The sequence below is a fragment of the Eurosta solidaginis genome, chromosome 5, assembly GCF_040869045.1.
Source record: "Eurosta solidaginis isolate ZX-2024a chromosome 5, ASM4086904v1, whole genome shotgun sequence".
Lineage (NCBI taxonomy): Eukaryota > Metazoa > Arthropoda > Insecta > Diptera > Tephritidae > Eurosta > Eurosta solidaginis.
Window position 1 is genome coordinate 271203877 of NC_090323.1, and position 15135 is coordinate 271219011.

Here is a 15135-nt window from a genome sequence, read left to right on the forward strand (position 1 = left end):
AAAACGAAACGAAATCATTTCGTTAATTTGACGTTCTTAACGTTAATAAACGAAATGAAATCACTTTGTTTCGTTTATTAACGTTAATTATCGTAACGAAATGATATCGGTTCGTTGGTTAAGCATGCCTGCAATAAACCGTCCAAAAATGTGGAAAGAGAAATGAAAAGATGCGTTTTGTCCTGTTATCAATAGTCCAAAGGCGAAAAGGTATTCGAATTATTGGAAGCGAGGCAAAAACGCGTCTATTAATACCTCCCCCGACGGTTTTGGTTGCGTTTTAGCAGTCGTCCCCGGTAATAAAGTATCACAATTTGTTAATTAAAATTGTCCAAGACATATGGATTTTAAAGAGAGATGTAATTAAGTGCTCGTTTGAAAGTAAATAAGGATATTTCTTTGTAATATATCAATAAACATTTTACGCAGTTCTCGTTAGCAGCTAGTACACTTTTCTTGGACCTAAAGGGCGAATTAATGGGACTTATAACCATAAAGCCATAACCAGATAAAACAGCTCATCGAACCTACCTTAAGGAAATCAATGTAATCAAGTTAGCGGTATGTTATGGCACCATTAATCGATTACATTGATTTCCATAAGGTAGGTTCGATCAGCTGTTTTATCTGGTTATGGCTTTATGGTTATAAGTCACCATTAATTCGGCCTTAAGAAGTACAACAGTGCCAAATAGCATCCACAAAAAAAAAAGATCAAGAACAAGCATTTGCCGTCTTTCAGTGAGTTTTACAGCTCCGGCTCACGCTTAATTCTCACGGGAATGCTCTGGATCATTGAGAGACTTGAGAAGCAGATGTCGTAAAATTTTGGCACACGTGAAATGTTATAGGCAGATGTCGCCGCTGTTTTTCATTAAACTCATACGGCGAAAGGCTAAGCAGCGACATCTATTTTTGAAAAAGTAGGTATATTAAAGGCCGTTGCCAACCTAAAAAGAAGTAATTAACAAATTATCTGGCTCACAAATTGAACAAGACTTCTATCTGGATTTATCTGGCTCAAATCGTTGTTGTTGCATTTACGTGCAAAATTATTTATCTGGCTCAGGATTTTGCCACCGGATGATAAGCTATTTTATCAGATGAGCGTGGCTGTGTATGTGTGTGCTGGTACATATCCTACTTGTAGACCTGTACTAAGGCTTTATCTACTGACGTAGCTGCGGTCATAGTACATAGTAAACCTCTACTATGGCTGCGGTGCCAAACGCCAAATCTCAAAATGTGCAAAACTTGGTCCTTTCAAGTTCCTAGTTGAACATCAACGTAGTCTGTGGTATTTTAATTGTTGAACTGTGCCGATGTCTGTATCAAGCTCATACAGCACAATATAGTATCTTTTCTCATCAATCTTTCTCGAGTACTCGAGAAACCGTCTCATCTGATGTAAACGTCCAGGCTACTGCACCCTAAAGCAGGACGGCTACGATAGGTAGCTTATAGATCTTGGCTCTCGTTTGCAGAGAGGAGACTTCACTTCTCGAATGGTCGCTCAGTCCGTAGGGGAATTGTTTGGCAAGAGCAATTCTTTGCTGGGTTTCCAGGCTGACATTGTTGTTTGTGTTAATGCTTGTTCTTATAAAAGCGAAATACTTTGCAAACAGCCAATAGTGAGGTGTCAGCGGGTTAGGGGGTCAGAATATACCCGCGGTAGTAGGTATGCCTGTCGTAAGAGGCGACTAAAATACCAGATTCAAGGGGCTGTGTAGCGCAACCCTTCAGGTTGCCAGCGCAATATATAGCTTCTCCAAACCCAATTGTCAACCTCGCCTATCCGCGGCGAATCCTGTTTCACTAACAGACGAGGCTCTGGCGACCCCAAGCTCCTCATGGAACTTGGGGGTGGGGAGGGAGGGATGGCCTGAAGGTTCAATGTGGCCATATAAATCGTTCCCGAGATGGTCGGGCCAGCACCTTAATGGTGCTGTGTTACCGGAGCGTATCGGATCTGTATCCGACAAAGGACCATCACATCGATAGCACTCCCCAAAGCCTTCGGGGAGTAACCTAATCGCTACAACAACAACAACAACAGGGAGGGATGGCCTGAAGGTTTAATGTTACCATATAAATCGTTCCCGAGATGGTCGGGCTAGCACCTTAATGGATCTGTATCCCGCAAAGGACCATCACATCGACAACACTCCCCAAAGCCTTCGGGGAGCAACCTTATCGCTACAACAACAACAACAACGTGGTTGCATATGCATGCCGATATAATATGAGAACTATTTTCGTTATTTTAATTAAGTCAAGAAAGTTGTATTTATATAATTTGGTTTTTCTTGCACAGTTTAGATTTATAAATATATATATATATACATATATGTATGCATGTATGTGTGGAAATGTGTATTTATGCATATCGAGTAATAGCTTCATTAGGTAACTCCCTAAGAGTTTTGCTATGTTTTGTAAGTGTGTTGTAAAAAACATTTATTCTCAAAGTTATTTTTTATTTTGTTAAGTTACTGTTATTCCTATGAATTTAATTGAATTTAATTTTATGCATTCTATTTAATTTTATGAATTCACTTTAAAGGTAAACATCACAATTTTTAATTCGTTTTTTATTCATTCTTTGAAGTTCACAGTTACTATTAGGAAATCCTTTGCTTATTTTTTAATTAATTTAAATTTTGAAATGTTCCAATGAAAGTTGTCAGTAATAAATATTAAACAGACAGAGTATACTACTACATATGTGACCCGGTCTATGAAAGGGTGGCTTATGACTAAAAAAAAAAACAAAAACAGCTGTTAACAGCGGTTTCTCGCAATTTCTTTTTTGAGTCATAAGCCACCTTTTCATAGACCGGGTCACATATATGTATGTATGTACTATACGCCCTTGAGAGAGAAACTCTAAAACCGATAAATGGCAGTGTCCAAATTAAGCAAAATACATAAACAAAACGCAAATTATGTATGTGTGTATATAGGTAAAGTATTTATGTAAAACTAATTTATATATTTATTATTTTGCGCTTAAGTGAGCTGCCAAATTGCTTGCGATTGTTTACAAATATTTTTTTTTTTTTCGTGTGCCATTAATCTAATTTTAAATTTAAACAAAACTTAACTTACAACTTGTACAAATTTCATACTTAGTCAGTGATTTTAGAATTGTGTTAAGTACCAAATAAATGTAAAAAAATAAGATACTACAAGTACAATTGAATTGAATGATGAATGCAAAAGTGCTGTTTCGAAAATAAAATGAAATAACAAATAACCAGTGTCTAAAATATATGCTCTCATGATGAATATAGTTTACCTTGAACTTGTGTTAACCGATGATTCGACATATTGTTTTAAATACAAATTTGTATGTATTTTCTGTAACATTGTGGAAAATTATTTCAACGGAACTATTTTAAAAAATAAATGGATATACTTAATTTGGTTAAACTCCAACTACCAAGAGTTATCTTTTTTGGCATAGCATTTTTGTTATTCTACAAGAAAATAATCTTTTACATCAAATGTTATATTAACCTTCGGTTCACGCGGTGACAAATATCCAAAACCATAGCAAAAGGCATCAGTAAAAAAACAAAAACGGCCTGATGTGGCTGGTATGCGCTCGAAGCGTAGTTCTTACGTTATTTGCTAGCTTCCAGCGCATCACCCCATGTTAACATCCGCGGGTTATCGTTCTTCTGCCGTTGCAATCGGAACACTACATTTTAAAGAAAATCACCTTACTCAGTCTTTTTCCACCTCTATTGATAACAAAGAAAAAGATTTATCATTTCCGCGCTTCAAATAAATCTCGATAATGACTGCTCTACACGCTTCCGAATTGAATTATTAAATATAAAATGCTCGTCAAGAAGATTTGCGTTTCTACTTAACTTACAACTTATACAAAATGCATACTTAGTCAGTGATTTTAGAATTGTGTTAAGTACCAAATAAATGTAAAAAAATAAGATACTACAAGTACAATTGAATTGAATGATGAATGCAAAAGTGCTGTTTCGAAAATAAAATGAAATAACAAATAACCAGTGTCTAAAATATATGCTCTCATGATGAATATATTTTACCTTGAACTTGTGTTAACCAATGATTCGACATATTGTTTTAAATACAAATTTGTATGTATTTTCTATAAACATTGTGGAAAATTATTTCAACGGAACTATTTTAAAAAATAAATGGCTATACTTAATTTGGTTAAACTCCAACTACCAAGAGTTATCTTTTTTGGCATAGCATTTTTGTTATTCTACAAGAAAATAATCTTTTACATCAAATGTTATATTAACCTTCGGTTCACGCGGTGACAAATATCCAAAACCATAGCAAAAGGCATAAGTAAAAAAAACAAAAACGGCCTGATGTGGCTGGTATGCGCTCGAAGCGTAGTTCTTACGTTATTTGCTAGCTTCCAGCGCATCACCCCATGTTAACATCCGCGGGTTATCGTTCTTCTGCCGTTGCAATCGGAGCACTACATTTTAAAGAAAATCACCTTACTCAGTCTTTTTCCACCTCTATTGATAACAAAGAAAAAAGATTTATCATTTCCGCGCTTCAAATAAATCTCGATAATGACTGCTCTACACGCTTCCGAATTGAATTATTAAATATAAAATGCTCGTCAAGAAGATTTGCGTTTCTACTGCCGAAAATCTGGTGCGAGTATGATCAGTAGTTTCATAAAATGCTATGAGGCACATAGTTCAGCGAGTCAACCAAAACTTTATTTAGAATTGTTACGAGGATCTGTAACGTGTGCTTTTTTTAAATTTTACTATTGCAAAATACATATGCAAATAGTACCAGTAGTTTGAAGGAGTTGCACATCTACATTTTTTGCACTTTTTAAAAATAGTGTTCTGCATTTAGTCTTTGTTACAATTGTGTTTCTCAGGTGTACGATATAAAAAAGTATAAAAAATATAATTGCTAACGCGTTTTATAAAGCAACTTAATTTAGTAAAAAAATTGTATTTTCGACTGCTCATTTCTTTTTTTATTTTTGTATCTACAGAAATGGTACAATAAACTTTGAACGTACTTTAAAATATCAAGCAATTTATGGATTTTGAGATAATGCTGGCCTCAAATCAATTTTCTCTTGGCAAACAATTACATAAATTTTTCCTTGTTGTTGTTGCACTTGCACATGCAAAAATACTGCAGCACCATATTTTACATATCTTAGTTATAGAGCAGAAAAATATTAAATTCCACTGGTTACATTTCAATTGATTCCAAACCATTACTTTCTTATATTCTTAATACTAAAATGATTCACTTGCTTTGATGACATTATATGTTATTATAATAAAGTATGTAGTTAGGTAATATATTTAAAAAAAAGTGTTAATTTACGCGCATAGCCGCAGTTCAATTCATATTTGTTGGTATGCTTTTGAAAAGTTCACAAAAAACTTTAAGGCCAAAAATGATGCGTGCTTAAATTGCTCATATGTATGTACGTATGCTATGCAAATATTGGTTTATACAATTGCAATTAATAACATTATGTATTTTGCATGCATGTAGTTTATAAACAAAGAAACGCCACCTGCTATATGTTTTTGCGTTCATTGTACGTATGTGTGAGTAATTAGTTCGTTTAGATTGTTATTTGAGTACACTTTAGATCAAATAAATAAATAAATTTGTGTGTACTATTGTTAACTAATGCTTATGTTGATGGCTAATAGTTGATGTCGTTGACGATGAAGATGAAAATATGCCTAGCAGATCGCCCTCGTATAATGCAATTAATAACATAATAAAAATGCCTGTACACATGCCAAAAATTTGCAATACAAATTGAACCACCGTTTTGTGTGCTGATGACAATTCTGGCATCTGTTTCGAATAAAATAATTAATTATAGAAAGATATCAAAATTGATTAGTATTTTCTTTTTACTCACCATATCGACCAGTGCAATGTAAATGAAAAGACCAGCAGCAACAGCAAACATCCATTGGGCAACATTCGGTGATTGTCCGAAAATAATTCCAAATATCATGCCAATAAAGCTAAGTACACTCGTTAATAAGTTATAATAAACCGCCGATTTGATGGACATGCCTGCTTTGATTAATATCGCAAAGTCGCCAAGTTCATGTGGCAATTCATGACAAAATACAGCCAAGGATGTTGAGAAACCACCAGCAATGTTTTCAGCGAATGCTGCGCCTAAACATAATTTTATTGGTATCAATGGGATAAATCAGTTGTCTTATTATGTATAACCGCATTTTATAAAACGGATACCTAAAAATTATGACTAAGTGTTTCTGTATATGTTATGAATTGTTGGAATGGGAAATAATCATTTACTCTTTGGATTTGAAGGCAATCAAAATAAAATGCATGAGCTACTATTTCATAGATGTTGTATCTAACCAAATATATTCCTTTTTTTATAAAGCTATATAATCCTTTGCTTTAAAAATTAAATTTTGCATTTACTATAAAGTGATAAATTTTTGATTGTCATCTGTTATGATGAAATTAATATTCAGGGTTTCTCATTCCGTTAAATTTTTCCTTTATTATACCAAGATTGACATGCGTCTTTTAAGAAGGTTGCCTATCAAACATAACCGGAACACCATCTACATAATGATGCGAGAATACTCCCCATTAGGGAGAGAAATGAAATGCTAACCACACAGTTTCTGTTGAATACCCAGAAACACGGGCATCCCAACAGACATCTGACTGATGAGCCAACACCGCCCAGGGATTTAAGGAGTTGTTGTTGTTGTTGTTGTAGCAATGTTTCGCCCCACCTAATAGCTGCGACCGATCACAAATTGTCATCAATATCCTCTAACGGGAGTCCAAGGAAACTTGCTGTTTCGACAGGCGTGGACCATAATGAAAGGGGTGTTAGAGGCGTTGGTTCCACATTACCATTAAAGAGATGGTTGGTGTCATGTGGGGACACATTGCAAGCGGGGCATACATTTTGTATGTCGGGGTTGATTCTGGATATGTAAGAGTTTAACCTGTTACAGTATCCAGAACGAAGTTGAGCCAGAGTGACTCGCGTTTCCCTGGGGAGTATGCGTTCCTCTTCCGCAAGTTTTGGGTACTGTTCCCCGAGTACTGGATTCACCGGGAAATTCCCGGTATAAAGGTCCGAAGCCTGTTTGTGGAGTTCACCAAGGACCTGCTTGTGTTTTTTTGCTTCATACGGCTGAGTTCTCAGGTGCCGTATTTCCTCGAAAAGCTTACGGAGATGACTCCTTAAGTCCCTAGGCGGTGCTGGCTCATCAATCAGATGTCTGTTGGGATGCCTAGATTTCTGGGTATTCAACAGGAACTGTTTGGTTAGCATCTCATTTCTCTCCCTGATGGGGAGTATTCTCGCTTCATTGTGTAGATGGTGTTCTGGGGACATAAGAAGACAGCCCGTGGCGGTTCTGAGCGCAGTATTTTGGGAGGCCTGCAGCTTCTTCCAGTGGTTAATTTTTAGGCTTGGCGACCATATAGGGGACGCGTAGCACGCAAACGGCTGGCCAATTGCTTTGAATGTGGTAATGAGCGTTTCTTTGTCTTTTCCCGAAGTACTGCCAGCAAGAGATTTGAGGATTTTATTACGGTTCTGGATTTTCGGAACAATTGCGGCTGCGTGCTCACAAAAATGTAGTAAAATAAGGCCTGAAGAAGGAGTTAAACGAGTTAAGTGCTAGAATTAATCGCATGGAGGGTATGTTTGAGAGGATTGGGCACCTCAAAAATGAAATAGCCACACTAAAGCAGAGAGTATGTGTGCAGGAAAACTTTATATCTAAGCAAGAACTCCAAATTGCTGCATGCGACGTCCGAGTTCATGGGATTCCCTTCGAGGAAGGGGAAAACTTACAAAAGATTTTCCACCACCTCTGCTTCACGATAAACTTACAGCCACCCCCCCTAAAAAGTGTTTTCGGCCGAAACGTAAACTACCCCACGGTACGGTTGATCCGGCCGTTATCATTAAATTTTACACACCCGCGGACCGAAATACGCTGTTGAAAACGATTGCGAGCTTCAGGCGCCACAACAACACCAAAGGGCTGCGACTCGTGCATGTGGGAATAAATTCCAATCAGCCTATCTTTGTTAATGCATCGCTGACCAAAAACAACTATGAGATCTTCAAGGCTGCGATCCATCTAAAGAAGAGGAAAAAGGTTTCATCGGTCTTCACAATGCGGGTTATGGTGCATATAAAGCGAAAAATCAGCGACCGACCCGAAGCAGTCCCCAACTTGAGTTTTCTCGACAGTCTCGACCCGGAAAACAATACTTCCTTTCGTGAAAACGACACGCCGGTTGCGAACAACGCCCTGGAGGGCCACCAAAGGCTTAACTAACAGCCTCCTGCTAATAAATATTTCTCTTTGCTCTCTTCTAATCTATTCCTTCCCTGTCTTTTTCTCCACCTACAACATCACAAAATCTTTAATTATGTTGTTAGCCAAATTCAGTGTAAATCATTCACTTAATTATTTTTACAATGTTGGTCTCCGATAGTGAGTCCCCGAGTTCCAAAGACTGTCTATCTACTTTGTTGCGCATAGTCAGCAAAAAAGCCAACGGGCTGAAAGTTGTTCATATTAATGCGCAAAGCCTTTATAAAAAGCTTGACGAGTTGAGGTTTCTGTCAGAAGGCTCCGATATTGATGTCATATGTGTTTCAGAAACATGGTTTTCTTCGTTTCATAAAAATGATATGGTGAAGATAAATGGATACCAACTTTTCAGAGTTGATAGAAGTGGTCATGGTGATGGTGTTGCGATATATGTAAAAAGTAGTATGTCCTGTAAATTGTGTTGTTGTTCTAGTCCAGGTGATCCTGTGGAATATGTGTTTGTTCATATGTTTTCTGAGAATAATAGTAGGCTTCTTATCGGCTGTGTATACAGACCGAGGCGACTAGTAGATTTTTCCGCGTTTATTGAATTTCTTCAATCGTTACTATTAGACTATGACAATATTATCATAGCTGGAGATTTTAATAGTAACCTACTGTTGGATGCCACTTTAAAACAAAGCATGGAATCTCTGGGACTTTTTCCCACAAACTCTGCTATACCAACACATTTCACAAATACTAACTCTTCTCTATTAGATTTATTCTTTGTCAATGATCTTCATAAAATGATTCACTACAGGCAACTATCCGTCTCCTGCTTCTCAAAACACGACCTGATATTCCTAAACTACAACTTCCAAACATCATATAGGCCAAGTTCGTTCGCGTATCGCGATTACAGAAGTATAGATTATTATTCTCTTGCTGAGTCCGTTGAGTCCGTTGAATGGAGCTTGATTCGTACGTTAACATCGGTTGATGACCAGACAAAGTTTCTGCAGGATAACATAAATAAGTTATTCGATGATCACGTTCCACTAAAAATAAAAACACCTAAATACAAGAATAGCCCTTGGTTCAATGCTACATTAAAACACCTTATCCATCTTCGTAACCAAGCCTACTCACGGTGGAAAAGGTACAAAACAGTCGAAGCGCATAGCTGCTTTAAAACAGCTCGGCTTACTGCAAACAAAGCCATAAGGCTGGCTAAGGCAAATTATTTTAAGTATAAGTTTAGTTCTGATTTGAATACAAAAGAAAAGTGGAACAAAATCAAACAAATAGGAATTGGTAAGCCCAAAAGTGACCCGTCTCTTCCCCCTGATGTCGACATCAACGAAATAAATAACACTTTTGTAAGACTACCAAACTCAGCCGACAATGTGTGTATTGATAACTACTCCGTGCGTGTTAATGTTGACACTAGCCCTTTCGAGTTTGTTTGTGTCGACAATTGTGATGTTGTTCAAGCCATACTTTCTGTGAAGTCTAACGCAATGGGGCTTGATGGTATATGTTCAAAGATTTTAAAAGTCATTCTTCCCGAAATCCTTCCCCACATTACTTACTTGGTCAATTCAATTTTGACAACCGGTGTCTTCCCAACATAATGGAAAGCTGCAAAAGTAATTCCAATCCGTAAACAAAATGATGAGTATCGACCAATAGCCATACTCCCTTTCCTCTCTAAGGTCGTTGAACGTATTCTACATGGGCAAATCGTATCATATGTACATGAATACAAGCACCTGTCAAACAGTCAGTCTGGTTTCAGGTCAAAGCGGAGCTGTACAACGGCACTATTATCTGTGACAGAAGAAATTCGTGAGCGAGTGGATGAAAGTTACATTGCCTTCTACGGAATCCAAACATTATACCCGAGTCTAACTTCGCGAATCACATGGTCGAGAATGAATGTTCCCCAGCAAACATCAATAAAACAGTTAGGGTTCTTCACATACAAGAAAAGGGCCGACGTCTCAACGTACTCGAAAACATGGAAATCTACAAACAGAAAACATTCGACGGTAGAATAATAAACGAAAAGATAAACACAATTTCTGACACAATATTCGAGCCTTTAAAACTTGTTTACAGGAAACAACGTAATCACACAGGTACAACAGACAAACACACAACAACAAATAAATACAAAACAATTAACACAACAAAACAAAAAACCGACAAAGAAGGTCAAACGACTAAAATCACAGATTTTTACCTACCCCAGTCAGCCACACAAATCGATTAGTAAACCACCCTCGGTTCTGAATGAACACACAGCACAATTTGACAATACCTGCTCATATACCTACGAACTATAAATACAGGACAAACGACAACAACAGATCAGAACGAAAAGCGACACTGATGATGGCACAACGCCGAAACCGGTTTGTCTCAAAACCAAATTTGACAAGGGATGACGGAAAATCGTTCCAATATACATCACTTATTGACCACTCTAAAGCTTTTGATTCTGTAGACCACACTCTGCTCTGTAGGAAGCTGGTAAACTTATTTAACTTCTCTGGTCATGCAGTTGCCCTTATAATATCATATCTTGGCGATAGGACTCAAGCAGTATGTATAGATGGTGAAAAGTCTGACTTCCTACATGTCTTAAGAGGCGTCCCTCAAGGCTCTATCCTGGCTCCTCTGTTATTTGTTCTGTATATCAATGACTTACCCGATGTCCTTAAGTATTGTAATGTTCATATCTACGCTGATGATGTGCAGTTGTTTACGTGTTGTCCTCGTGATCAAACTAGCTTGGGCATAAGTAACTTAAGCCACGATTTGAATCAAATATTTTCATGGGCTAATATGAATGGCTTATGTATAATCCCGAATAAGTCAAAATGTATTGTTATTCATAGAAGGTCTTTTCCCACTAATGATTTGGAGAATGTAGTGTTCGACAATTCCGTTATAGAATACGTAGATACGGCGAAAAACTTAGGTGTAATTTTTAACAAAACATTGACATGGAAAGACCATATTTTCAGAACGGTTGGAAAAGTGTATGGAATGCTTCGTACACTATGGTTAACACAGTATTTCACGCCTTTGCACGTAAGACTACTTCTGGCTAAATCGTACTTAATACCTACGCTACTCCATGGTTGTGTGATTTACTCAAACTATGACTATCTGTGCAAGAACAAACTAAATGTTGTTTACAACAACATTGCTAGATATGTTTATGGGTTGAAAAGACTTGACCACGTATCACAACATGCTGAAAGGTTGCTAAGCATTTCTTTCGAAAATCTTTTAAAAGTCAAAACACTGTCCTTCCTCCATAAATTGATACACACGAAGGAACCTGACTATCTATATCGTAAGCTTATTTTTCTGCAATCATCAAGATCGGTGCTTCTTCTTAAGCACATTAGATACCGCACGCTAACCTCTGACCGCCATTTCGTGCAATACGTCTTGCGTCTACCTACAAGTCTTCGACTCTTAAGTAATGCTCTGCACTTAAAACAAGAGCTAACATCATTTTTTAACGACTCTTAAACTGGATCTCAAATTGTTGTTGTTAAAATGTTAATTTCTAAGTCCTTTTCCTTTCTCTGTGTCTTCTTCCTTTATTTATTTGTTAAATACTATTCGATCTATAACCAGCCAAAGGTTATCATCACTACTGCTGTCTTTTAATATTTATTAATTACTTTTCTTTAGTTTTAAGATTTACATTTACATACATAAATATTTCACTATTATCTGTTATATTTAATTTAATTCATCTAATTTATTATTATTATAAATGTTCAATTTTTATAGCTCATGCTATTCATGACTAGCACTGTAGAGATCAGGGAGGTAGCCGTTTATTCTGTTCCAAAGCTCATCGATCTTTGGGCCCGGGCCTGTGGCCATTATTGTGCAGTCATCGGCGTAAGAAACGATAGTAACTCCTTTTGGTGGCGAAGGTAGTTTTGATATGTAAAAATTAAACAAAAGTGGGGATAGGACACCACCCTGAGGCACCCTGAGGCACCCCTTGTTTAATTCTTCTTAGCTTTGATATTTCGTTTCTGAGTTGCACCGATGCCTGCCGACCACCCAGATAATTTGCGGTCCACCTTTTAAGACATGGGGGAAGGGTAGACCCTTACAAGTCTTGCAGTAACGTGCCATGGTTGACCGTATCAAAAGCTTTTGATAGGTCTAGCGCTACGAGTACTGTTCTATGGTGGGGCTTCTGATTTAAACCACAATTTATCTGGGTGTTAATGGCATTTAGCGCGGTGGTGGTGCTACGGAGTTTTCTAAAGCCATGCTGATGACAGGCTAGCTGCAAATTTGCTTTGAAGTGGGGGAGCAAAATGGCTTCAAGCGTCTTGGCTACTGGCGATAGGAGAGATATCGGGCGATATGACTCTCCTATGTTAGCTGATTTCCCAGGCTTTAGTAGCGGGACCACCTTGGCCATTTTCCATTTTTCGGGTATGACAAAGGTGGAAAGAGACAGGTTGAAGACATGTGCTAAATATTTGAAACCCTCTTTCCCTAGGCTTTTAAGGATCGGCATGGCTATGCCATCTGGGCCGACTGCTTTGGATAGTTTAGCATGACCGATGGCATCCACAACCTCTTTGGCGGTGATGGTAATTGGAGTCATCTCCGTAAGCATTATGAGGAAATACGCACCTGAGAACACAGCCGTATGAAGCCAAAAAACACAAGCAGGTCATCAGTGAACTCCACAAACAGGCGTCGGACCTCTATGTCAGGAATTGCCCGGTGAATCCTGTACTCAAAGAACAATATCCTAAACTTGCGGAAGAGGAACTCACACTCCCTAGGGAAAGGCAAGTCACTCTAGCCCAACTTCGATCTGGATACTGTAACAGGTTAAACTCTTACCTATCCAGAATCAATCCCGACATACAAAACATATGTCCTGCTTGTAACGTGTCCCCACATCAAACCAACCATCTCTTCAATTGTAATGTGGAACCAACGTCTCTAACACCCCTCTCATTATGGTCCACCCTGTTGAAACAGTAAGTTTCCTTGGACTTCTGTTAGAGGATATTGATGACAATTTGTGATCGGTCACACGTATTGGATGGGGCGAAGCACTGCTACAACAACAACATCAAACATAACTGTCTTTGAAACAGAGATCTGCTTTGAGTACTCATAAAATTAGTGCACTTAGTCATGCGCCAAAAAATTGTGTCAAAATGTGTACTGAGTCAAGTACAGCAAAATACTATAAGTGATTAGCACATAAATAATAAATTATATTACATCCATATCTCGAAGCTACCTTCTTTAACATTATTTTCCCCTAGACACCTATTAAATTTAATTCACACAATGTTGACAAGAAGCGATCTGGATATGAACCAACTGCAAGTAAAAACGATTTTTCCAAATTTCTTAAAACTTTCGCTATCTATGTAGAACATAATCATATATATCATTTCTAATTGCTGTTTTTATGTACGGGTCCCTTTTTTGCTCTTATTTGGAGTCCAAATCTATAAATAAAGTTTTAGTTGTAAAGATGGATATTCGGGCTATTAGCGAGCTTTGGACAATTTTGGTCGTAGTGCTTTTGTTTACCTATATTTTATTAAAATAATTTGTTAAAAACAAACGATTGGAGCACACAAAGAAATCTATTTGTACTATGGCACTATTGTGAATATTTGCACTGCATTACCGACAGTTGCTATCATACGCCAGATGGCAGCGCAAGCTGCTGTTGTTGTTGTAGCCATGCTTCGCCCCATCCAATAGGTGCGACCAATCACAAATTGTCATCAATGTCCTCTAACGGGAGTCCAAGGAAACTTGCAGTTTCAACAGGGGTGGACCATAATGAGGGGTGTTAGAGGCGTTGGTTCCACATTACAATTAAAGAGATGGTTGGTGTCATGTGGGGACACAATGCAAGCGGGGCATACATTTTGTATATTGATTCTGGATAGGTAAGAGTTTAACCTGTTGCAGTATCCAGATCGAAGTTGAGCTAGAGTGACTCGCGTTTCCCTGGGGAGTATGCGTTCCTCTTCCACAAGTTTTGGGTACTGTTCTTTGAGTACTGGATTCACCGGGCAATTCCTGGCATAAAGGTCCGACGCCTGTTTGTGGAGTTCGCTGAGGACCTGCTTGTGTTTCTTGGCTTCATACGGCTGAGTTCTCAGGTGCCGTATTTCCTCATAATGCATATGGAGATGACTCCTTAAGCCTGTGGGCGGTGTTGGCTCATCAATCACATGTCTGTTGGGATGCCCAGGTTGCTGGGTATTCAACAGGAAGTGTTTGGTTAGCATCTCATTTCTCTCCTGATGGGGAGTATTCTCGCCTCATTATGTTGATGGTGTTCTGGGGATATAAGAAGACAACCCGTGGGCAAGCTGTAAGTTTTAATTGATTGATAGTATAGCTAATTTCTGTTTATATTTGATAAGAGACTTTTATATTGGTTACGCAAGATGCGCACGGGTCCGGCTCGTTTCATTTAAAATTGTAACGCGTCATTGGGCTCTATACTACAAACGTTTAGCTCACGCGAAATTCTAATTAAAAATAGGCGCAAGATTTCACAAAAAATCTGGACAAACAAGAAAGCAAGTTTATAAAAGCGTTATAATACAAAGCATAAGTATGCATGTGTGTAAGCAATCACAACGTAAACTGAAATGTAAAATGCACTTTATGTCAAGTATAATTGATATATATCTTTAGAATTAGCAGCACTGAGCAGTTAACATCAGTATTCACTAAACTTGCATAGTAA

At 37.8% G+C, this 15135-nt stretch overlaps 1 protein-coding gene across 8 annotated transcripts in view; it reads right to left on the minus strand.

Moving 5' to 3' along the window:
* Positions 1-2252: 2252 nt before the first annotated feature.
* Positions 2253-15135, minus strand: part of foi (fear-of-intimacy) — a 56028-nt gene continuing 43145 nt past the window's right edge. For all 8 annotated transcript variants that reach the window (XM_067790665.1, XM_067790657.1, XM_067790658.1 and 5 more), the window contains 2 exons: positions 5924-6192; positions 2253-5856 (listed from right to left, as the gene is read on the minus strand). In XM_067790665.1, the coding sequence (XP_067646766.1) occupies positions 5680-5856; positions 5924-6192 (446 nt within the window). In that variant the 3' untranslated portion in view covers positions 2253-5679. The remainder of the gene's footprint in view (positions 5857-5923; positions 6193-15135) is intronic.